General features: G+C 41.4%; 1 protein-coding gene across 2 annotated transcripts in view; it reads left to right on the top strand.

Annotated features, from left to right (window-relative positions):
* Window positions 1-8958: 8958 nt before the first annotated feature.
* Window positions 8959-25375, top strand: part of notch1b (notch receptor 1b) — a 50263-nt gene continuing 33846 nt past the window's right edge. For both annotated transcript variants that reach the window (XM_074639026.1, XM_074639025.1), the window contains exons 1-2: window positions 8959-9216; window positions 9884-9965. In XM_074639026.1, coding sequence (XP_074495127.1) covers window positions 9159-9216; window positions 9884-9965 — 140 coding nt within the window. In that variant the 5' untranslated portion in view covers window positions 8959-9158. The remainder of the gene's footprint in view (window positions 9217-9883; window positions 9966-25375) is intronic.

Genomic DNA, 25375 nt, shown 5'->3' with positions numbered 1-25375 from the left:
AAAATAATGAGCACTGACAATGTGCAACACATTCTTATCCCAACTCGTCACATAGTGTACATAGTGGTAAAATGAGAAAGTTTGTGACCCGGCAGCCAAGTTGAGATCTAAAATACCAAGCACCGCCCACCAGTCGGAACACAGCCAATAGGAACGCTCTGTCTCTGAAATGACCTGCGACTGGACAAAGTCTCCCGCCATGGGCTAGATTTTCTAAAGCCTGAAAACAGAGCCATGAGGAGGTGCAGAAGTTTTCACTCAGAACACTTGAATTATAATATGTTGAAAGGTTATTATGGAATTTTTGCCCAATGATGCCAAAAAACGTGTTGCCTACTGAAGCTTTAAGACTGTACTTCGGAGCAGAGCTTTCAAAACTATCCCAACAATACATTTGCTACTGAGACTCTCAGCAGCCACCTCCTTCCCTTAACCTTGCTACTGCAGGAAAGCAGGAGCCAACGACCCTCGCCTGCATATCCTCAACATAATCTACATTTCAACAATAAAGTCAGTAAACCCTCCTCCCTGATAAGAACAATACAGCAACACCAGGATACATTAATACGCTTTTGAAACACTCAGGAAATAATACCACTGCAATACAATGGCCTATTTTCCCTCCCTCAGGTATGCTTTGTATCGTCGTGGACACCACGCTTTTTTAAGAATCGTCTCAGAGGTGGATGTGTGTAGATTTAGACCATAAATCAAACGGCTGGTGTTAAAGGTATGGCCCCGAACTAACCACTTACTGGGAAAAGGAAATACAGACAAAAGAGCTGATCAAGCGTTTGTGCACGGTTCTTCTTCAATGATGTGATTCACTTATTGGAAATAAGAGGAAATAATGTTGCACGTACACATAATTTCCCTATGTGCATGTTGAGCTGAGCTGCTGTGCATTGACTAACAGACTCCCTACAAGCAATTATGTGGAATTGATTTATTGGAAATGTAACATACTTAGTTCCAAATTGCATAGATCTTTCCAGGAAACGTCTCGGAAATAATGTGGAAATTATTCAGAAACAAATAAAAAAACAGATATGTGCAGGAGAAGGAGGAAAATAAGGCCCTTTTAACCCAGTGAAGGTACAGATATCATGAAACTGGAAAAACCTAAGGAATCTATTGGTACCAATCATGTCATGTGAGCTTGTTGGGAAGGAGGCTAAATAACGCTCCAAAGTTACACTAATTTTGGCGAGGAAGAACTGTCATGGCCATTTTCAAAGGGGTCCCTTAACCTCTAACCTCAAGATATGTTTATGAAAATGGGTTCTATGGGTACCCACGAGGCTCCCCTTTACAGACATGCCCACTTTATGATAATCACATGCAGTTTTTTTGAATGCAGTATAAATTTGTTATTTTCGCTTATTCTAAAATGGTGTGTTTGAATATTTCTGCATACTGGGGTCCCTAAACACTGTTGGAATTACATAAATTGTAAAGCTGGGTAGCACTGTAAAGCTGAGATTCTTGTGGATCCAATGAGCCCAACTGTATTTATGTGTGATGATGGTAGACCCCATAGTAGCTATTTCATTGTAGTGAGACAAGACCATTTTTTGAAACTTGACCTCACTGTATAAAATGACCTGTGGTGACCTCTAGGATAATCACAGCCTCATGAAACTTTACAACCACAAACTAGAGACACAGGGCATTCAGAGGATGGATGGCTTTCCTAGGTAGATTGACAATAAGGGGGTTTCTGAGCAGTTTCCACAACAGAAGTGCTCGCCAATTCTTGCAGAAATCTCAAAATGTCAAAAGTTTTTGATACCAAATCACAGCATGGCTTTTTCTATGGTGTTCCTCAAGGTCTTGGTGTCTTAATGTGGTATTTTGGAGGGAGTATTGATTATTTTTATCAATTTTCGAGTGGTAAAAAATGGTTATATTTAGCACCAAATCTGTGTAACAAATGGTATCAACTCAAAAATTGACAAAAAGACATAATAGAGCATGGGAATGGCCATCATATACTTCTATCATAATATTCTAAACCCTTATACACTTTTACAATTTATTTTGATTAATTTATAAATTAAATAATTCATGTTTATTTCTGATTTATGACTAGAACAATTTGACACACAGTGCTGAGCTGCATCTCAAATTAATCTTCAGCTTCTCAGCTTTTCCCAGAGGGTTAAAAGTTCAAACAAATTCTAAATGCAGTAAAAACACAAAAAAAGAAGCACACAATCAATAAAATTGAATAAATACAGGGCACGATTGTTTTGAGTACATACTGTAGACCACACTGTTCCTTGTTTTTTACAGACCTTTAGCTAAACTGGGCCCAAGCAATCTTGTCCAGCTAATGAGAGTCCCTGAGGGGGATGTGAGGGTACGAGGGTCAGCTCTTTCCCCATCCATGAAGCTTGTTACAGGCCTGTGAATGTGTAAGTAGTAAACAAGGCTGTATAATTAGAAATGGCTTGGTTGTAGTTATTTTCTGGAAAGGAAACGAGACCGCAGGGCTCTGAAGAGGCCGCTTGGATCCTTCGGGGCCCTTCAAGATGCTTAGCGAACATCTGTGGGAGGGACGTCGACACAACAGTTGTGGCGAAGGAATCAGCAGGAAGCTGGTCTGTTGACGGGTCGGGGGATTAGAGGAGCTCAGTTTTCAGCGGTCTTTTACTGTAAGTGTCGGCGGGAAAATTGTCAAGTGTATAGACAATAAACACATCTGTCTGTGACAGTTGTTCACACTTCTGCTAATGGGTATATGATCTGCTTGAGTCACTTATAATTGTAAACTCATCTGATGATTCTTAGCAGAGAAATTGACACTTCTAGAGGCTGATTTTATTTCTCTCAAGGATAAAATATAAAAGTTTAAAGTCAAAAACACTGTTAAAAACAGCTTATAGAGATTTACGTCTCATTTCCGGGTGTATTTTAGGTGTTTTGTGGACACAATGTCATGTCAACATGTTTTCAGTGATCAAAAATAAAACATTTTCAGTTATCCATGTGGGTTTTGGTGTCAAAGAAGGTCGAAATGTTTTTATATCTGCAATCCTTTTTAGAGTCCAGACAACCCAATCTCATGGGAAGGCATATAATTAGCATGACATTCCCGTGTGTTATGATAATGCATTTTAGGCTCTTCACATGTCATTTATATGCCACACTGTTACCGCAAAACGTTTGCGGTTACGTTTAGGCTACAAAACTACGGTAATGGCTGCAGTTAGGTTTAAGCAACAAAACCAAGCCCCAAGGAAGAGCGCCGGTCATTAATGACAATTTTTGTAGTGGCCAAACGGCGGTACTACAACTTCTGTGTCCGTCACGTGATGCCACTGGGCCCAAAAATACTTTTTCCCATAGACTTATATTGGGAAAGATACGTCTGTAACATAGCGGATAATTTTTTTTTAGGTAAATCAACTTCCCAGTACGAACACTTGAATAGACCTTAATTAAATTATTAGGTCCTAAAAGTTGTGAAATGCACTGATAGTTGAATCCAGAGTTATTTTCCTTCCTCCGTTCATGTGAATGAGACCCAGACCGAGGCTGGAGCGAGGGCTGGGAGGCGGGGTTAAAGGAATCGCTAGTGCGCCTGCTCTATGGGCCTAATGGATACGGAAGATCGCAGGATGATCCGGGTACTTTATCACTCGGCAGTCGAGCCATTTTGGCATCATGCCTCACTGAGCAACTCTCATAGGAATGAACGGAAGCCCGCCTCCAACGCTGTATCCTGTTCTCTTTATACATGCATGGTGCTCGCCAGCGGGTGAAAGCCAACCTCAGATTCACTCTCATTTCGGAGTTTTGTCTGCTTTCTGTTTTGCTATATTTGCGTTTTTCCGGCTCAGTGTCCACCTTCGTAGCTTCCTCTTACACGCTTATGATCTGGCACCAGGATCACTACGTTATAGAGGTTGGCATCCAGAACTGTCCCGAACACATTAAAATAAGAAAATACAGGCAGAGGGCTGCAGGGTCTCTGCAGATGGAGACACCACCACACACTTCTAGTGGGTCATAAGTGATGATTGAGAGGGATTTTGTATGAGTCTACACATTGGTTTTCAGTAAATTCCTACACATTATACCTTTAAAGAGTTATAGCCATTAGAAATGTAGGCTGTGATGTTTTCTCAAGTGGATAAACTGCTGCCATAACTCTCATTATAGAACAACTGGATGAGGCAAGTTCATGTCCGTTCTCTGATGAGCGTCAACAGGTGTTCTGGAAAATGTCGCAAATCACAAACCAGTTGACAGAAACTACAAAGAATAATTACTTTATTATAGAATAATTACTTTAACCCCACCACCCCACGCTATCTAAAGGGGTCATCATGTTTCCATCAAAAAAGATATAAAAAAATGTTTCTACATGTTTTATTTTCTGCATTACTTCATATACAGTAAGTATTAATAACCATTGACATTACAGTTGTCCAAAACCCTTCATTGTGGATGTACAGATACCAGACAACTACTTTGCATGATGTGTTACATAAACATGTCCCGACTTGTCCCCTTACACGCCACATCTGCCGCTGCAGGCTGCTCGGCGCCCACCCACACTCCTTCTCAAAGGCTCCAACAGAAGATCTTTTATGCAAAGTGATATTAACATCGTGCAGACTTGGCAGACGACTGCTCATTCATGAAATACAGCGAGTGCAGAAGTTGAACAAGTTTATATTACGTCACCAACGTAACAGGCAGCCAGAAGTCAGGAGTTAAACGGTCATGATGATTATATATTCCTGTGATCATATAATTCATGATAAGAGAGCAAAGTGCCTGGATAATTGATTAAAAAAGGAACAAAGTTAAGAGTTAATACAAACATATTTTATACATGAATTTCAGAAGATTTCTCTGTGTTAAAATAAAGCATTTTTAAAAACACAAAAAGAAAGTTCAGCAGATGGAAACAGCCTTCTAAACTCAGACATCATTCTCCACAGTGAAGCTCAAATAATTCATGAAGTAACACATTTCTGTGGTGGCTTTAAAGTTGCTGCCATGAGAATAAAGTGCAGCGTGTATCTGTTAAACTGATCACATGAGGACCGTGAAGGGGAACAAGTGCAGATCTGTCAAACCAGTCTTCATCATACTGCAGAATAGTGTTTTCTATTATATCAGATTTCTACCCTAATCCCTTATTAGACGGCTAGAATGACAAAAATCAGGGCTTTAACAGATTGTACTGTAGTTTTCTGATGTGATCCAACCCTGAGCAGCTGTCTCTGTTTTTCTGATAAAGTAGAACAGGTCTCTCCATCTGTGCCGCACCAGTCGATGGGACAGACCCCGACCCCCAGGTCAACACAATGAGGAGGAAATCAACACAAATCCTGTTTACTCTCCACCTCACAATGTGATACAATAAACACGTTTCCCCCCCTTCTCCCCACAATGAACAGCAGCACAATAGGGAGTTTTTATAGGCATATGTTTGGAAATGTCTTAAAACTTTTCAGAAGGGATGGGGGATTGTTTCCCCCCTATACTCACCTGGGAGAAGACCAGCAGTGTGAAATAGTCAATATGTGTAAATTGATACCAGCGAATGACCTTGATAAAGATCAGAGTTGAGAATGAGGTCAAACTTTGACCCAGTCGGCGTGAAAGTCCAACGTTTAAAATGTCAAGTGAGGCCACACACCATCTGTTCATAAAGAAAGTTGTTGTTTAAGTGACAAAATGCTGGACATCCCTCAAATCAACCACTTTATTAGACACAAAAAGTAAAAAGTAATCGTGTCTTGATGGCTTTTTTTCTTCTTCAACTAGCCAACCCTCCCTCAGATAAACCTACGTCTCTTATTATCTTGTACCCGCAACTGACATTTTTAATTTCCTTTGGTGGAAGTGTTCTCTACTTGCCTTTTAAAAGCACAAAGGAGAAGACATTTTCAAAATCGGTCAAGCCGTTTGGCTGATTAGTGAGTTTTTCTTATTATAATACATCTAGTCTTTGAGCACATGATGGGATCATGTCTTAACAATAGTCTCTATTATATTTTAGGGGGAAAAAAACAGTAGTCCCATGTGCCCAAATACTCGATATAGTATGATAAGAAAATTGCTGTATCTCAGAAACTACAAGGAGCACAATCAAGTATTTGGTATTAGCTTACGACGATATCACATGGTCTTCATCAGCAGATGGAGATGGCTCTGTTGTTGTGTTCAAATTTTCTTTTTTTGTCTGAGTAGTTTGAGGACTTGTAGTCTGTGTTGGCGTGAAAATTGAGGTTCAAAATGATTTAATTCTTGACTTTAGAGGCATCAGATATCTCAACAATCTCAACTCAAAGTCCATAACCGTGCTGGGCTTTCGGTCAAATGTTTAATTTAAAGTTTAATCTAATTTTCCACCACCGCAGATTTATTTGACCAAGTATAGTACATACATACAAGAAATTTGACTCCAGTTTTATGCAGCTCTCTCAATGTACTTACACAGAAATAGAAATAACTGCTATGGTCAAGGACAACAAAGTTGGACGAATAAAGGTGAAGAATAAACAGGACTGTTATGTACACATAGTGAAAGAATAGGTGTGTTTATATAAATATTATATAAATATTTATAAAAAGCACCAATGACCAACAATAAAATAAGAATACAATAATAAAATAAAATGTCTATATACAAGTCAAGTGTTCTGATAGTCGTAAACAATACAAACAGTGCAAATAAATAACTGTACATGTACAGTATAGAAACATTTCATGTGATCATTCAAAAAGTGAAATCAGACTATCCTCTTATTAAGGTGATTAAATTAATTGACTGACTGAGCTGGTGGGTTAATAGCCAAACAGCCAAAGCTGATTATGAGATAGCCAGACTGAGACATTTGCATGACAATGCCCACATTAGTATCGCCTTAATCTGAGTAGAATCATGTTATTATCAGTGTGCATGTGAACAGACATGTAGGTTACATACATCTTTTCATGGTGACCTCCACCACCTCCTCGTTTAACGTTTTCTCTCCATCGTTGTCTCTTCCTTCACTCCTACGCTCTGTCTGCCCTCAGGCTTTAAACGTTTTTTTCTTTGCTGTCTGGCAGCTGTTTTACCTGTAACGTCCTGGCACAGTCTCCATGTTTCACTCTGTGGTTTATTATTAAAACAACAAGAGCCTGACGGCGTTGACAGACACAGTTACCACCTACGGCATACCGTTAACAATCCTGAATGACTGCATCTAAGAGGTTTCATTTGTCAGTTAATCTGCACTAAGATGATGTCTGACACCTCTTTACTATCTACATAAAGCCTGTCCCACCATCTGAAAACATTACATTGTTTCCAAATGTCTAAAATCACTTAGATGAGCACCAACTATTTTAACAGAAATGTAGAAAACTTGAAACCTTTATTTTTGGCAGCCAGCCCAGTACTTACAAAAGCACCGCAAAAGATACAGTTACAGTTGTTACAGTTCTTTGAGTCACATTCCCATACAACAAATAGGAGAGAGAAATCAAATTGGCCAAATGCAGCTTTAATCCAGAAACTAAGTGTTTTGGTCTTTAAAAGCCCAAGTCATCAGTCAAACTATGTCAAGCGCTCCATCAGGGCCGTCTCGTCTACCTGTGCATGACACCAGTTACCTGTGTGAAGCTGCTCAGGCTCTGTTCACAAACCACCTGATGGGAATCTTCTCCTGTTTCCTGCTGACTCTGCAGGCCGGCTGAGTGAAAACTTAACGTGAGTCGCTGTCAGCGTTTATTTATCAATGTAGAAGATCCTAACTGCTCACTGACTGGTTTCTCAGGCTCTGTCAGGTTGTGATGCCCTGATGGAGCGCTTGACATAGTTTGACTGATGACTTGGGCTTTTAAAGACCAAAACACTCAGTTTCTGGATTAAAGCTGCATTTGGCCAATTTGATTTCTCTCTCCTATTTGTTGTAATTGTGACTCTTGTCAAAAAAAACTTCTAGAAAATTAAAAAGAACTGTAACAACTGTAACTGTATCTTTTGCGGTGCTTTTGTAAGTACTGGGCTGGCTGCCAAAATAAAGGTTTCAAGTTTTCTACACATTTTTTCTACACATTTGGAAACAATGTAATGTTTTCAGATGGTGGGACAGTATAGTTACATGTCGGTAAAATGAAATACAACTGAAATGACCATGTTTATTAGTTGTTAGAGTTTGATTTTTATAAATGCAATTATGTAAGTGAAAATATAATGAAATTGGGGCGATATTAGGAATAATGTATGACTATTTCAGGGAGACAAAGGGAGGATCCCTCACAAAATGTGATAAATTTACTGAGAATGTATTACTCCTTGCTCACTTCAAAACAAAATGTATCATTTTACTGGAGTTCATACCTTCTTTTTGGGTTACAAAACTTCATTTTTTATATATATATAACTTTAACATAATCAGAGAAAAAAAAGTTGTAATACTACGAGAATAAAGTCATAACTTTACGAGAAAAAAAGTCATAATATAATGAGAATAAAAGTCTTAATATTACGAGAAAAAAGTCATAACTTTATGAGAAAAAAAATCTTAATATTATGAGAATAAACTCAGAACTTTACGAGAAAAAAGTCGTAATATTACGAGAAAAAAAGAAAATAACACGTAAAATTACTACTTAATAATATTATAACTTTATTTCTTTTCTTTTTTTTACTTTACTTAATTAACGTTAGCTAGCTGCATGATAAGTGTGATAAGTGTGACAGACTAATTGCTGGACTAATGATTCAAACTTGTCAGCTGACCAATCACTACAGAGGGAAAACGTCCGGGAAATAAACCAACAACAACAACAACAACTAAAAACCATATGTGTTATCTCTTTATAAAGCTTGTGCCTGTCTGGGGACCAACAGTGTGTGACTGTTAAAGTGTGTGTGAGTGTGTAATAAGGAAGGATAATACCGCCCCTCCATGCAGCGGATGGAGCAGCTCGTCCCCTCAAGTCATTTCCAAGCCGGAGTCTGAAGTGACAACATCTCATGCTCGGAGTTCACAGTAGCTACTCTCTCTCTCTCTGTGGATCTATCTACTCGAGGATGAAGTGAAACTGTTTTTATTATTTTTATCTAACGGGAGAGGAAGACACACTATCGGATCTATGAAAAAACCCACGTGGATTTATACAACCATTTTAAACCAGAAGGAATGCATATTTTCTTTGTGAAACTAACTTTCTTGTTGTCGCTGATAGCACTAACACGAGGTGAGTGGATCCAGAGGGGGAAATTACACTTTATTTGGGGATGTTTTTCTTTCATTAGTGAGATGAAGAAAATGTAGTTATTTGCTCTTAAAAACTTGTTTTTAACTTGTTGCATTCACTGCCCTGCAAACTTGCTACATTGCAACATTGCTTTTTTTCACTCATCCTGCAGGTTTACTGTTACATTAATCAAGTTTACTTATATGATTTCATGCACCTGTTGTGCAGTATCCTAAACATGTCTTTTCTGCTCTACTGCATCAATTTGCTTTTTCTTTTTTTTTGGAGCTGTTGCACACTTGTCCTGCAACTTTTTTCACACTAGTATGTGAATGCATGCCTTTGCAGTTGTGGATTCAGAGTAGGTTGTGTGTTTTTTTATATTATTGCAAAGCTGTGTTACTCCCCAAATAGCACATTCTTTATGGGACAGCTGCAGAGAGAGGAGCATGCAACTTGCCAAACCAAGTCCACCTTTTCACCACAAAAATGAGGTGGCAAGAAGTCACACCTAGACTTCACATTTATGGAGTATTACATGTGCTATTTGTGATCCCCCTGAGGAAAACAAACATTTTCTGCATCACACACACAGACACAAACTGGTTGCTTAAAAAAAAGTTGTTAAAAAAGTTTCAGCAGGTGTATTAAAACTTTCCTTTTGCAGGTCTAAGATGCTCCATGCCCACGGAGTCGTGTTTGAACCAGGGGAGGTGTGAGGCAACTCCAGATGGCAATGGAGAGTGCAAGTAAGTTGTAATAATAATCTGTGTTTCTTCTTCTTCTACTTCTTCTTCTTCTTCTCTTTTGAATGGTGCAGAGAAATGTGTGATTGTGGAATCTGACATGACTCAGATTTTTGGTTGACACATGTGAGGGCTGTAAAAAGGGGGCGAGAGCTCACACCAGTGTAGCTATTTCTGGGAGGCAAATGGTCAGAGAGCTGAGACAGAAATGAGTGGACATTGATGAGGACAGGGGTCACTGAGAGAGTGTGTGTGTGTGTGTGTGTGTGTGACCGCCACCACACTCTACCCCTCGGCAGCCAAACTCTTGCAGCCCCTAAATCTTGCATTTCTTTTCTTTCACGGAGCGACAGCTGGGGTTGCCAGAAGCTCGGCGACCATTGTTCTCCGCTGCGATTAATTCTGTGTGACTAATCTGGGTGAGGCTTCCCAGAGAGACCCTCAGACCCTGTCCTCCTACCACCCCCCCACACACACACACCCAGCCACCCCTCCACAACCCCTCCTCTCTCCTGGGATTGTGTCCCCTCCTCAATGGCCCTCAGTGCTCTCTCTCCCTCTCTCATTCCCCTGGACAGATGGCTTTGGCTAGATGTTTTTTAACCTGCTAAAAAATAGGACTGGGACGATACACCTATCTCCCGATTCAGTACTACCACGATACTTGGGTGCCGATTCAATAAGTATTGCGATTCGATATTACGATTTTTTGTGATTTTTTGTTAACTTTTTGAACATTAGATCATGGGAAAAAGTTAAATCATACACTTCTAGGGACTTTTACTTTAGAAAATATCTAAATGAATACAGTAAAAATGTTTAATTTTCAGCATGTATGTAGTAACAGATGTCCTGAAGTCTAATATATCAGTCATTGTCAGGCATTATTTATGAATTTATTTTGCAGCAACCCAAAAATCTAAGACTAAAGACATTTCTCTCACAAATTAGTGGTATTTTCTTTTTGATTAATAAGGGACGTGTAATGTTTTGTACTCCTGGTGAATCCAATCCAATCAATCTTATTATATATATTATATATTATTTTATATAATATAATCTTAGTTCCCTTTGTTAACACCTTATTTTGAAAACCAGACGTAGTCACACGTGTATACTTCCGCTAACTTCGCCAAGTCCGTCTCTAGCTCTCCCCGTCAGCTCCGTTCTCTTTATACATCCATGGTCAGCTCCACCGGGGCCGTTTGAATGCATTTAACATAAATGTCAGTATGTGGGTGCTCTACTGTTGTAGCGTCGGCCGATTTGACCACGGAGATGAGAGTGACGGCCTGCTTTACCGCACGTTACGATACAATAACGTATCCTGTCCATGACACAGTTAGCATGCAGCTTTTGCCTTGATGTCTAGCTCTGCTCTTCCTGGCAAGCCGAAAGTGTTTCCATACTTTACTGTATGTTTAGTGTTTACCACTTTGGATTTAAAATGTGAAGGTCGTATCCACGCCGACCAGCCGCCGTTTTCTGCTCTGTCGTATCTGCCGGTTTCTGCTCGCTACGGCCGGCTGGCTACTGTTTGTTGTGGTGACGGATACAGAACGTTACTCTGACTACAACAATAAAAGCAGTAACTTCCTTTTACCTCTGCGTAGACTCAAATGAAGCAAATATATCGACTCTGGCATTAAGAAATCTATTTCAAAATCGTTTAAAAAACAATTGCGATAAATAGGTGAATTGTTTTCCTCACCCCTACTAAAAATGGAAACAAGTTCTTCATTATGTCTTTTTTTTGTATTTGGAGATGTTGTCAGGTCCACATGTAAACCAATAACCTCCAGCTCTGCCCAGCTTCTTTTTTTTTACAACAATAGCTGACTTTGGCTCTATTTCCATCCTGGCATGAGCAGCACCAGCCAGTGTCATCTTACTGTCGCAGAGCTCGCTGACCGGGCGAACGATTGGGTTGGCCCGGGTCACGGCTCCAGGTCTGCAAGACCCACAGGCAGCCACCTTGGCCCACTGCCACATCTTAATTTGGTCTGGTTGTGTTATTCACCCCTCAATCACACCCCCCTAACCCCCAACCCCCCTACTCTCCACTCCCCACCTTCCCCACCTCCTCATTGGGCCACAAAGCCGTCATTGTGCCTCAGCCTGCAGCGTCCTCCTCCTCAGACCAATTAAACATGGAGATAGACGTCCTCGCAGTTTTGAAAAGGTTTGAGCGGGTACAAGGCTTAGTTTGTGATGTAGTGAGCAGGGCTGCAACTAACGATTGTTTTCATTGTCGATTATTTTCTCGATTAGTTGTTTGGTCTATAAAATGTAAGAAAATAGTGAAAAATGTTGATCAGTGTTTCCCAAAGTCCTCAAATGTCTTATTTTGTCCTCAAAGATATCCAGTTAACTGTCATAGAGGAGTAAAGAAAACAGAAAATATTCACATTTAAGAAACTGGAATCAGATAATTCTGACTTTTTTTTTTTTTTTTTAATTACTCAGCGATTATCAAAATAGTTTGCGATTAATTTGATAGTTGACAACTAATTGATTAATTGTTGCAGCTCTGTGTGTGTGTGTGTGTGTGTTTAAAACATTGCTGTGTTAGTCGTCACTGTGCCACCAGAGGGCCGGGACCAAAAGTTTAGGTTCATCAAGTTCAGGCAGCAAAATAGTCACAGCAGAAACTTACAGCTGAAACGATTAGTCGGTTAATCGATCAGTTGATCGCCAGAAAAATAATCAGCAAAGATGTTCTTTTTGTCTCCTCAGTGAGCATTCAACCAGCTGCTGCTTGATTCATTATGTGTGGAAATGATTTTTTCTTCTAGATTTGAGACTAATATTGTTAATAACTTCTCTTTAAAGCAACACGGGAGATTTTTTCTTCTGTTGGGTTAAAGGTAAAGAGTTAACTGATATATTTTTAATCTTTCTGGAGGATAAAGGCTGACAATATTTTCCTAATGAAAGCATGCAGAGAGTTTTCTTTCCTGAGCCTCACTTCATTCTTGACAGGATTACGATTCGGTTTCTCCTCAATCCAAAAGCTGCCGCTCTTGAACTCGAGTGTTATGTCGAGGTCAAGCAAGTGGGATTCAGTTTTATATAGTCTTGACAGAGATGCCTACTTGACATGCCATACCATAAATACCATCTCCTCTTCGTATCTGGCCTTGTGAGATCCTGACTGGGGTTTATCTCCAAAGAGCTTCGAGGAGGCCTCTCATTTACTGCAGAGAGGCTTGGCAGCGGGAGAGAGCAGTGACAGAGCCGAGCCGATCCAGACCAGGAAAAATAACTCCAAAATTCCAGTGGCACAATGGCTAGAATCAAAGCGTCTCTCTGCCCGGAGAGATGAGAGATGACGGGCGAGGAAGGACGCTGCTGAGAGATCACAAACCTTCATCATCAGTTAGTCAGCGTGATGAAATAATACAACCGATTTCTGACAGCCTGACGATTGCCGGGAGTCACGTGGTGATTCAGGATTTAGCTTCTCGTAGTAGATAAAGGCCTGGATGAGGCCAGACTGGAAGGACGCCACAGAAATTCCTTTAGTTTGTAAATATAGACAAATAATGTGGTTCTTGTCTTGTTGGATACAAAGACCTGAGCTGTTTGTACTTTAGGTTATAATCAGTCAGTTAAAGGGGGCTTTAATAAACTCTTGATTTGCTTCTATTCCATTTCACAATAAGATGACTGAACTGTCATTGTCTAGGTTTCTTTTTTGTTGACATTAGGGGATGTCACGGTGAAACTTGTAACATTTTACAAGGAAAGATGACGCTCAATATGTGTAGAGCGCTTACTTTGATCTTTATCATCGGATGGTTGTTTGTCTGGCCTCTCCGGTTGAGCTTTTGATGTGGGGCAGCAGGTTTCCACTTGTCGCCGTTGCACCGCATAGCATTTGGTTTAAATCCAAAATATTGACTAATAAGTGCTTTTGCTTTTCGCTATGACACCGAATCCACCGCCATCGTCTTGTCTGTCAACTTTCTCTCATCCCGTGTGCGTGAAATCTGACTCCTGCTACTCTGTGCTGTACAGAGCAAACACTTTCACTTTCAGTTTGTAGCGTCCGTCGTTCGACCAAGTATTGATAACATGGTGCTGATACGTGAAAATGTACTAAATGGGTTTTATTTCTGTAAAAAAAAAAAGCAAAACTGCGGTGGGTATGTAATGTAGTCGGTGTATGCCAGAACACCAGTAGTACAGACTACTGCGGCAAGCCTGGTTGACATTAGGACTTTAGATTAATGATGCGATTGATGAGTTGAAATGTTGCGTAACATTTTGTGGAGGTGTGGATGGCATGAACTTTTAAGATCCAAAAATGTGAGAACTTTAATCCCATAATCAATATCTGTGTTAGATAACGAACAGAGTCTTTAATTCCCTGCTGGTATGTGCAGCGACCGCTACAGTATACACCCTCTTCAATGAAAGTGAGCCCTTGTCTCTCCGGTTCTGGGGATTCCTTAATGGCACCTCTGTTCACTCCGGTCAGATGAGTCCATCTCAGCCACCCCCCCTCCACACACACACACACACACTACTCTCCCACCTCTACGCATCCATTCAGAGTCAGGAAACAGCCTCGGAGTGGCCCGAGGGAAGAAAAGGTGCCGTATCTGATCATATCATCACACAACGAGAAACACACAGCGCGAGGCTTTTATATGGCCGCTGCCGCCGGTGTTGGGTTCCCGTTGGCAGGAGTCCGGCCGGTGAGAGGGCTGATCGTCAGAGTGTTCTGGCTGAATGAAGTGACTTGGTGGTGCTGAACCTCAGCGCTGAGGATTAGTGATATTTGAGCCTCTCTGGTTGGCATATGCCAAGATAAATCACATAAACTTTGATCGCAGGCTGAGAGGACTGACAGCATGTGTGTGTGTGTGTGTGTGTGTGGGACAAAGACACTGGGCATACTCCAAACCACACTTCCTCATTTCTTTTTTTAATTCTTTCAGCCAGACCACCTGTCTGTGGGTTATAGTATAACAACTAAGAGGGACGTGCACTCACCCACCCAGCAGCATGCTCCATAATACCCATGATTACTTGTGGTTTTGCCCATTCAGCTGCACACAGGAACAGATTGACTTTGTCTGCCAGGTGTGCTTTTAGCTTTCAGTCACTCTCACTGCCTGATGCTCGCTCACAGGATATTCAGGAGAATGAAGGAGTGCGATGCCTTTGTGGTGAAACAGAGCAGTTTGTTCAGTTAAGCAGCAATGCAGATCGTGAGACTGATACCAATCATGGTGTCTGTTACACAAGGAAAAAGTTTCCTCAAGACTTAGAAGCAACAACACTTATCCAGACATGACAAGTCGTAGTGTCTGAGCCATAATAATAATGATAATCACTGATTCTGCATACTGCTATTGGTGCCAATTTGCTCAAATGTAAACAAATATAGGCTTAAGTTGTAGCCACAACTTACATCAGGACTTAACTGTGCCACTGATGAATATTTTATCTGCATTTCACTTACTATAAGTCAACTTCAAAGTTGTTACGTTACTGTGATACCTAAATTAACTTGTTCATTGTTCTATTCATAACATTATGTTATCAGTGGCATTGTGTTTAGTGATGACTCAACTCTCAGTCTGCACTTTAGCTGCTAGAATTAGCTGTCAATGAGTCCTGCTACAGTATCTAGCTACAACATACATGCACAGGCAGGTAACAATAGATGGTTTATTGTCTGAAAGAGTAACAATTCTGTTGGTCTTTTTTTAACCACTAAAACACACAATCAGAAACAAAAACAATATAAAGCGGCATTTCACCCCCTAAAAACATCTTTGGCTGAGCGAGCAGACACTGGCTTGCAAAGTTACCATTTAACAACCAACAGTTCATTTTGTAGTTTGGCTAAAACATACTGCTTGTACAATGCAAAGCCTGCTAACAGCCTAATCATGGTCTTGATTTATGGGGTACATTTGGTAGGAATGGGACTCACCAGAGGCCCCACAATACGATATTATCACAATACTTAAGTCACGATACGATCTTATTGCGATTTTAAACATTTTGCGATAAGATATATTGCGATATATTGTGATTTTTTACCTTTTTTCAACTGCAGATTATTCAGTTTGTCAAATTCAGTTTTATCTAATGAGATACAGTTCTCACTCAGTTCATCTCAGAGGGTTCATTCACATATCTTGAGGTCAGAGGTCAAGGGACCCCTTTGAAAATGGCCATACCAGTTTTTCATCACCAAAATTTTGAGTTGAGTTTGGAGTGTTATTTAGCAACAAGCTAACATGACATGGTTGGTACCAATGGATTCCTTTATTTTCTAGTTTTATATGATACCAGTATCTCCGCTCTAGCTTTACAACTGAGCCCGCTACAACCTCTGAAAGACAGAATAGCGGCCGGATTGTTAAGAGCTTAATAGTTTATATGATAAAAGATCAATACTTGACGTCCGTGTATCGATACAATACCGCGATACTTATGCTTTATTGATTTTTCCCCCCCTAACATTTGGGCACAGGGACGATGTAATGATGTGACATGTTGGCGCGCTCTGGTTCAGACCTTGAAGTCGCTGTGTACAGTAACAACCTGAGTGTCCGGTGTCACTGTCAGCTACACCTTCAGACACCCGTAAAGCCTTTAAGTGGTTCCCAGCCTTGTAAAGTAGTCAATGGCAGAAGTCATTAGAGCTGCTATGACTCTCCAGACATTCACACACACACACACACACACACACACACACACACACACACACACACACACTGAGTGGTTGGTCCCTGGGGGAGTTGGCTCTTTCCCATGGGCTGTGTCCGTAACGCTCCCAAATAAACAGGGTCTCTAATGAAGGCTGCCAGATGTGGGCTGGCCAGGTCAGCTCTCCTGTACGATTAGAGAGGAAGGAAAAGAAGGATGGATGTAAGGAGAGGGAGAGAGGGGCAGCGTTTCCCCCTGTAATTTCTGTAGCCAGTGGGGATTTGGTGGTAACTCTGGTTTCAGTTCCACAACAAACAACAAGCCTGCTTTTTTGTGCCAGCTTTGGTTTTAGTGGAAGAGCTATTTTTATTTCACTAGACTCGGATTTGTGTGATTGAAGCTGAATTTAAGCGTTTATTTCAGTGTTGATTTTCTCCACCAGTGGTGGCGGAGTTGTCACAGTGGTTAGCCACTGTATGCTGCTGGGAAAACACACGAGAGGGCAGAAAAAGGAGGGAAGTGTGGGGGAAAGGAGAGGCCCCCCCTTGGGCAATGCTTTAAAAACAGATCAGACCAGACTAAAGGGGACTTAGACCAGGCACAGGACCAAACAGCCAGGAAATGAGAACGGGCGGGAGGGATGAGGGGAGGGATGAGGGGAGGGATGAGGGGAGGGGAGGGGAGGAGAGGTACAAACATGTTCCACTAACACAGTTTGACTCCTGACTGAAAGCTCTATGTCACTGAAGGAGACACCTGAGAGAGAGAGAGAGAGAGAGAGAGAGAGAAAATATATTTTGACAGTGTTAAAGCATAACTGTGGTTTATTACAACTTGTGTCTTATGTACATCTTTTTGGCCGTCGTCTCTGAAAGGAACAAAGTCTAACAAGGGAAAGCAAAAGTGTGACTTGTTAGTGGTGCTGCAGCTAAAGATCATTTGGTCTATTAAATAGTGAAAAATGTCAGTCACAGTTTCCTAAAGATCAAGATGACGTCTTCAAATTGCTTTTTTTGTTTTGTTCGACCAACTAAAATAATTTAAAAGTATTCAATTTACAATTAGGGATGCCACGAGAACCGAACCAAAATTCTGAAAATGTGATGGTACTCATTTTTCTACAGTACTGCAGGTACCGTCGGTACCGGGGATCAGGACTCGAGACTAACGGCATCCCGTCGTCCCGGGGAAGATAGAAAATGTCCTTGATGATGCTACATTTTGAACAACACATCCGCGTTGAAATTGGACAAATAATCAGCATATCCTCACACGGAAAGCTGGAACCAATGTCATTGCCAATTCATTTTCGGTTCCTAGTTCAGCTTTGACCTGCCTCACTTACCGTAGCTGTGGATGCACACAGTTTTGCTTTGCATTGAAGGATTCTGACATTTTGGGTGCTTTGACTTTCACTTGTATCTCCAAATAAAGTGGTTAAGTAATCTGATTAAACTGTCGGCTTGCGTGTTTGTTGCTATATCAGATTTTATTGTTGAGATGTCACCGTGTTCCCAGACATTAGCAGTTACTTCGGCGAGTACAAAGTCATCAGAAACGATAGAAACGATTTCCAAAAACATGAAAATATGATCCAAATTGTAATAAACCAGATTTTTCCTTTAACTAACAGTATTAACATTAGTTATTTTCTGTTATGTTTTGCTCAAATGTCTAAAAAGATGGATAAACAAAGAATAATCCTAAAATAATCGTAATTATGTCATTTACAGAAATGGACCCAGACACTGATTCTGTCTCCCACAGGGCTTTACACGGCACGATAATTCAATAAATGCACAACCTAATTCACTAAGCTTCTTAAAATGGATTCAGATTGGGGGTCCAAAATCTGTGTGCTCGCTCTAGGTTTTTATTTGTATACAGTGCAACATGTGTAGCCTCCATATTAAAGCCTCCGTCCCCATCTGTGTGAGACCTCAGAAGGATGGCAGATGGCAGATTGGCCCGACACTGAGGAAAGCCCCTTCGGAGTGACGCCTGGCCAAGGGTCAGATGTCACCACAACATCTGCTGCCGGCTCGAGCCGCCGCCCGGCCCTGTTATGCATCCCATCAGTGTCGGGGACCTGTTGCCACGGGCTACTGCGGCAGCAGCAATAGAAGAAGAGAAGTGAGCGCAGAGGAGAACAATGAGGGCTACCGGGCAGGGATGACAGAAAAGATAATAACAGTATCGGCCTTACCGCGGAGATAATTCCACTGCTGTCCTGCAGTTATACGATACCTCCCCAACACCTGATATTTGCTCAGCTTCTGATTTGTGCGTCTCTTTTCATGTCTTCTTTATTTACCTTTCCAGCGGCCCAGTTTACCTGCTGCTGTTGAGATTATCCCGCTCACCGGGCTTCTTGTTGAAGCAGCTGCTTTGCTCTGTTTGTTTTGAATACAGTCAACTCCATAAAAGAGTCGTTATATCTTTTGTCTCCCCCCTCCTTATTTTATACATTTGTGCTCTCATTGAGGCCGTTAAGCTCGCTGCCTGTAAACGCCGCTTTGTGCTGTATTTGACAGGCTCTCGCCAAGTTAAAGAGCAAACTGTTAGCATTCTTTGCCTAGCGTGTGCTACAGTTGACTTACTGCTATAGCACCTCAGCCCGAGTGTGTTTGCACAGTGCGTCCACGTGCACCGAGGTACGGCTCTATCTGTTTGTCTTTTATGCCTCGGTGTGAGACGCCGGGCTGTTTTTTTGCGAGGGGCAGATGCCAGGTTTCAAAGCTGGTGCGAGTTTCTTTTTTTCAAGGGGCCATAAAGTGCGTCTGCCAGCGAGCGTCGGGTTAAGAATCAGGACAGGAGACTCTTTAGAGTAAACACCAAAATTCCTACCGGCAACCCCTTTCTGCCTTTCTCCTCTTGAAAACCCAACCAAACCAGTTCCAGCTTCCTTTCTTTCAGACCCCTTTGTTTGCCCCGCTGCTTGCTTGTGTGTGTGTTTTGGATTTTAAGCTTTTCTTTTGGCTTACGCTTGGCCTCAAACATCTCAGACCACTAAAAACGCTGGAAGAAAGTTCTAGGGGGAGTGAGCGGTAGTCAGTTGAGACGTATAAATCCTAATGTGGTGTCTTACAAATGAAAAGGAATGAAGGGGGGGGTTTGGAGGGAGAGAAGGTGCACAGAAGGGGAGCCAGCGGATGCCAGCGACCGTACGACTTTGAACAGAGGAAGTGAAACCGATGATGAGAAAAAAAGGGGGAAAATTCAGGGATGAGCCATATATAATGATAGATTAAGAGAAAGATCTTTTTTATAGGAGACAGAGAGGAGGGAAGGAGAGGAGAGAGGAGGTGTAACAGCTGAATACGCCCGGCCTGTGGTCAACTCTGAATGGGGAGGAAAAACAATGGGCCCACTCATCCTCCGCTCTCTCTCCTCTTCCTCGCTCGCTCTTCATTTCTCTGCTAAGTAGTGAGGAGGGGAGGGGGGGCAGCGGCCATTCAGATACCAACACTGTAAAAAGTGTCCAACTCTACATGTTTTTTCAACACCAGTCAGCTTCATTCTTGAAATATATTCACACTTTTAATATTTTTTTGTTTTTAAATGGCTTTTATATATTTATTGAATGTCCTGTTTGAAGTAGGGAGATCACAATACCAAAAATGTAGTAGTTGATACCGATACCAGTGAAATTCCATGATTCTGGATTCCCAATTCATTACCATGGTAAAAAATAAAACTAAATCCCATGTACTTCAACCTTTATTAGCATTTCCATACTGTTTTATTTGTGATTTTATTATTATATCCGTGATGATCCGCCCCAAGTTTCTCGCAAAAAAAGATAATTTTACAAGATTACATTTACACCATTATCATTTACTTTTGCTCAATACTCATTTGTACTGAATACAGCTTGAACGCATCATGATGTAACTCAATGCAACCACCGTACGTTAGCTGTCCGTTATTTAGCCAAGCAGTACTGTGCTGCCCACCGGCTGCTAACAGCTAACAGATAACGTTAACTAGCTCTCCTCCTGCCGATCTCAACACGGTTTTGTTGTTCACAATGTAGCATCATCAGGGCAATTTTCTATTGTCCCCGGGACGACGGGACGACGTTATTCTCGAGCCCTGATCCCCGGTACCTGCGGCACTGAGGAAAAATGAGTACCATCACATTTTCAGAATTTTGGCATCGACTTGGTACCGAAGTATCGGTTCTCGTGCCATAGTTTGTAGTTTTTCTAACAATTTTAAAAACATTTCTCCACCACACACAAACTCAATCATATTAAGAAAAAAACCCGTAAAAATGACCAATTCAGATTAATTCATTAGTTAATGAACTATTTTTTTTGCAGTGCGTGGCCCTTGTCTCCGTCTAGGCTAGAGGACAGTAGTAGGATGGCGTGCCATGCAGAGGAAGGAGGCAGAGTGGTGGGATATGGGAGGTGTGGGGGGGTGGAGGAAGAGGAGGAGGAGGAGGAGGACGAGGGGGGGAATGGTGGGGGGGCAGCAGCTGCCGTCTCCTCATTAACATGCGCACCTGCTCCCTGCGGCCTTTTTCCAGCGAGCTCGTGTGGCGCCTCACGACCTCAGCACCCGCCACCGCCACCGCTGGGACTTAACTGGACTGGCCCTCTAGCAGCCAGATCTTCACTGACCCCCCCCTGCAACACACACACACACACACAGTCCTACTGTCCTCTTAAGGGACTCCATACAGATGCTCAGATATTATGTACAAGAATTTCCAGCCACACCACAGGTTTTAAAGTACAGATGCGTCCGTCTTGTCAGATTAAATCAGTGCAGCTGCAGCAGAGTATTCAGAGTAACAGTATCACTAGTTTCTGGATGTTGAAGTTTAAATTTGGAACAACAGCCTGCAAAGTGGCCAAAAGTACAGTTTCACTATCACAGCAGCTACAGTAATGAGACAAAAAGTGCTGAATTTCAAAGTGGAGATCTCATTAAATCAGGATTGTATATTCATATTTTAAGTGACATGAAAACTGGATTCTTAATTCTCTGGTACATTCGTGACTGGTTGGTTGTTTTCAGTTGGCTTTCAGCTCCTTTTATTTAAGTTTGTTAGATTAGATTCAACTTTATTGTCATTGCACAAAATGCAGTTTAGCGACTAATGTGGGTCACACACTGCAAGAGAATCAAGCCGATTTTGGGCCCAATTCTTCGACAATCTTCAGCAAAGCCCCAATTTTTTGATGGTTCTAAAGATTATCTTTCCAGATATTCCTGTGGTGTGAGGTATGTTAAGAGTGTTTTTTACAAGTCAATCCTGGCCGCACTGATTGCAAATATTAAAACATATTCAATATTTACGATTGGATATCCTGTTGCGTGTGGGGAACCCCGAGGACAACTGATGAAACATACACGCGGGAAAGAACGATAGCCAATTGAGAACCGAGCTGACTGAAGAAGGAAGGACAACCACCGCCGTCATGGTGACCGCGGATAATACATGGGCTAATGCAAAACGTGAAGCATAAAGTAGTAGTAAGATGGACCTCGGTAATGGAGGACCAACTTGTAGATTTGTGTCTCCTTGCCTTCATCCATTATTTTTCTTCGTGAATGTTCAGTACAAAGTCACGCAAAAACTAACATCGCTACTTCTTCCTCCCCGTGGTCTGCCATGTTTGTTTACACTAAAGTCACGTTTGATCGGGAGAGATTTTGCGAGATTTCCATTTTTTTTAGTCGGGACTCTGGTTGTTCATGAATGAAAATGTGTGTGTTGTGCTGTTTTGGCCAAATCGTTGCTCTCCACACACTATAGGAACAAAACTGTTAAATTTAACATAACATGTTAATAACACATTATGTGTAGAGGGTCTCTCACATTTTAGTTATGTACAGATGTAACGTTATATGGGCATAGATGTAATAAACAGGAGGGGGTAGTTAAGAATATGCTAAGATATAAACAGTATGAACGTCACAATGTTTCATCAGATTAGAAGAAGTTTCCTTTGTCTTTCAGATACCTACCGTATCTATATTACTACTGTTAAAGTGTTTTTGGGGGAACTTTTCCTTGTCTGAGTGAACAGTCTGATGATGTCACTCATTGGTTCAGCATGTGTGTAGCCACTTTGGGGCTATATAATTACTTGACTAATTACTTAATCATTTACTTGACTGTGTGATTTTGTAAAGAAAGATGTTTTATTTGCATGTAACAGATTTGACTTTCAGCTTCTGACACCACCAGTGCTTGTCTGACCTTAATGCTCCAGTGCTCCCAGGCTAAATGCCAGTAAGCTAAGGTACCACTCTCCGCTGGTGACATGCCACCACTCACTACTGCTGTTTGTGCAGCGGGCAGCCTAGCATGTGATGTTTTCTTTTCCTTACCACAGTCCTTAGGCTGCCTAATCCCCTGAGAGGGAGACCCTGTCTAAACACACGTCTGTCCCTACAACCCTGTCCCTAAACCCACACACACACACACACACATAGTGGACCCCCTGGGAATGTTTGGGGACATGGTCCTGCCAGCCCCTCGGGGCTGACAGACTTGCTGGCTCTGCTCAGGTATTTGAGTATGACGGCGGGTTTTAATGTTGTGGAAAGGCCGCTTTGATGTCTGCAGGATGTTTTATGCACAATATTGTTTCTGCATGAGAGTAAAACACAACAATATTCAAAGAGAATAACAATAAAGTCTAGGAAATTTTGATTTCTAGACATCCCCTGTGTGATTTTCCTCTGTAGCAGGAATTCACTTTGCAGAAATCTTTCAGGTAGCGCCACAGTCTCCTCCGTTTCATCCTCTTCCCATCCCTTGTCTGATGCTGAAGCGAATCCTCTCTGGGGAGGGAAGAATAACGGGCGTGCAGGTGGGGGCAAAGTGCTTTGAAGTGTCCATAACGTTGGCTTGCAGCTCAAACACTGTGGCATAGATGCTGCCTTGTCCTCGGGATGAATGAGTGCTGACAAAAGGGTCAAAGCGAGCACATTTTGGCCCCCGAGAGCTGCTGAAGGGTGCCATGACGGCTGCTTTTCTTGTGTCTCGACTTTTTGGAAAGGACGGATTAGGAACAAGAATTCCAAATACTGCAGATTTTTTTTGTTCTCGTCTCCGGTGCTATTGAGTAGATGCTTTGTTTTTGTAATGACCAAGCCTCCCTGGCCACCCAGCGTTGTTGACAACAGTATTGAATGTCTGAAGTTGATGAATATGGGAATGTGGCGCTGGGGAGGCTCTAATGTGGCAGGTCTGAGGTGGTTGGTTTTGGTGTCAAATAGAGCTGCAAAAAGGGCCTCAACACACTGAAGCACACTCTGTATTGAAACTGTCAAGTGCTGACAGTTGGCACTGAATGCCTGGTCTAACTCGTACTCTTGTTTGCTTATTCTTTAATAAGATATTTACTGATTTATAACCATTTCTGACAATCTAGCAGTCAAAGTTTTTGTAGGACTGCTTGTGTTTAGACACTTTGACACAATAAGTGACAGATACTGGTAGTGTAGGTGGATTTTGTTATCTTAGTCACGCTAACTTTTCCCCCCGTTTCCAGTCTTAATGCTAAACTAATCTGATAATAATCTTAATGCTAAGCTGATAATTAATGTCAACTATTAAATTAACCGCTAACTATTTTGATAATCGATTAATCGCTTCTCTGATTCCAGCTTCTTAAATGTGAATATTTTTTGGTTTCTTTACTCTTCTATGATTATTAACTGAATATCTTTGAGTTGTGGACAAAACGAGACATTTGAGGACGTCATCTTGGGCTTTGGGAAACACTAATTGTCATTTTTAACCATTTTGTGACATTTGATAGACCAAACAGATAATCGATTAATTGAGAAAATAATCGACAGAATAATCGACAATGAAAATAATAGTGAGTTGCAGCCCTATACTCTTGGGAAAAGTATTGAACTATTCCTTTAATCACATATTCAGAGATTCAAAACCTACAGTGATTCTGCTGATTTTATATAGGCAAAGTTATCGTATGACTGCTTGTGTTGAGAAAACATTAAACATTAACAGAAGTCTGACTTCAGTGATTAAAAAAACAAGATAAAATCAGCATATAATCATAAAAAGGAGCTGGAACAAGGACATGTTTTTTTATCGACGTTAAAGATCAAAGTAAGCGCGCTACATACAGTATATTGAGCGTCACTGGTGTTGTCACCAGTTTATTAACCGGTGGGAAAACTTCCTCACCGTGACATCCCTAGCTTACAGTATCACAATTTATCGGAATATATTGAATCGTAACCCCTCTATCATGATACGTATCGTATCGCCAGATTCTTGCAAATACACAGCCCTATAACTGATTAATCAGATATCAAAACTGTTGGTAGTAACACCTCCGCTCTAGTCTTTATGCTGCAGAGTGTTAAAGTATTATGTGTGGATATGCATGCAATTGTAAATATACAAAATCCTGTGCATAGTCTTTGTGCGTAATCTTCCTGTGTGTGTAAAAGACTGCACACTGTGTAGGTATGAGAGTGTGGATGCTCTGCGTGTGTGTGTGGCCTCTTTGTTGAGCCGTGCGTATCCTCAGGGGACTTCCTTCAACTCGGCTCATTGTAATTGTAAATGTGTGAATGTGTCCCTGAGATCGGCAGCAGCTCTCTCTCTCCCTCTCTCTCTCTCTCTCTCTCTCTCTGGGAACTTGTTCGCTGGGGTCCGAGCGGTGTTTATGACTCGGACGCAACCTGTGAGAAACATCACAGGAGTTTGCCTCCCCCCCTTCTCCCTCCACTCCGCTTTA

The sequence above is a fragment of the Sebastes fasciatus genome, chromosome 6 (genome assembly GCF_043250625.1).
Source record: "Sebastes fasciatus isolate fSebFas1 chromosome 6, fSebFas1.pri, whole genome shotgun sequence".
NCBI lineage: Eukaryota > Metazoa > Chordata > Actinopteri > Perciformes > Sebastidae > Sebastes > Sebastes fasciatus.
Note: the sequence above shows the minus strand (reverse complement) of the source record. Positions and strands in the feature narration are given on the sequence as shown.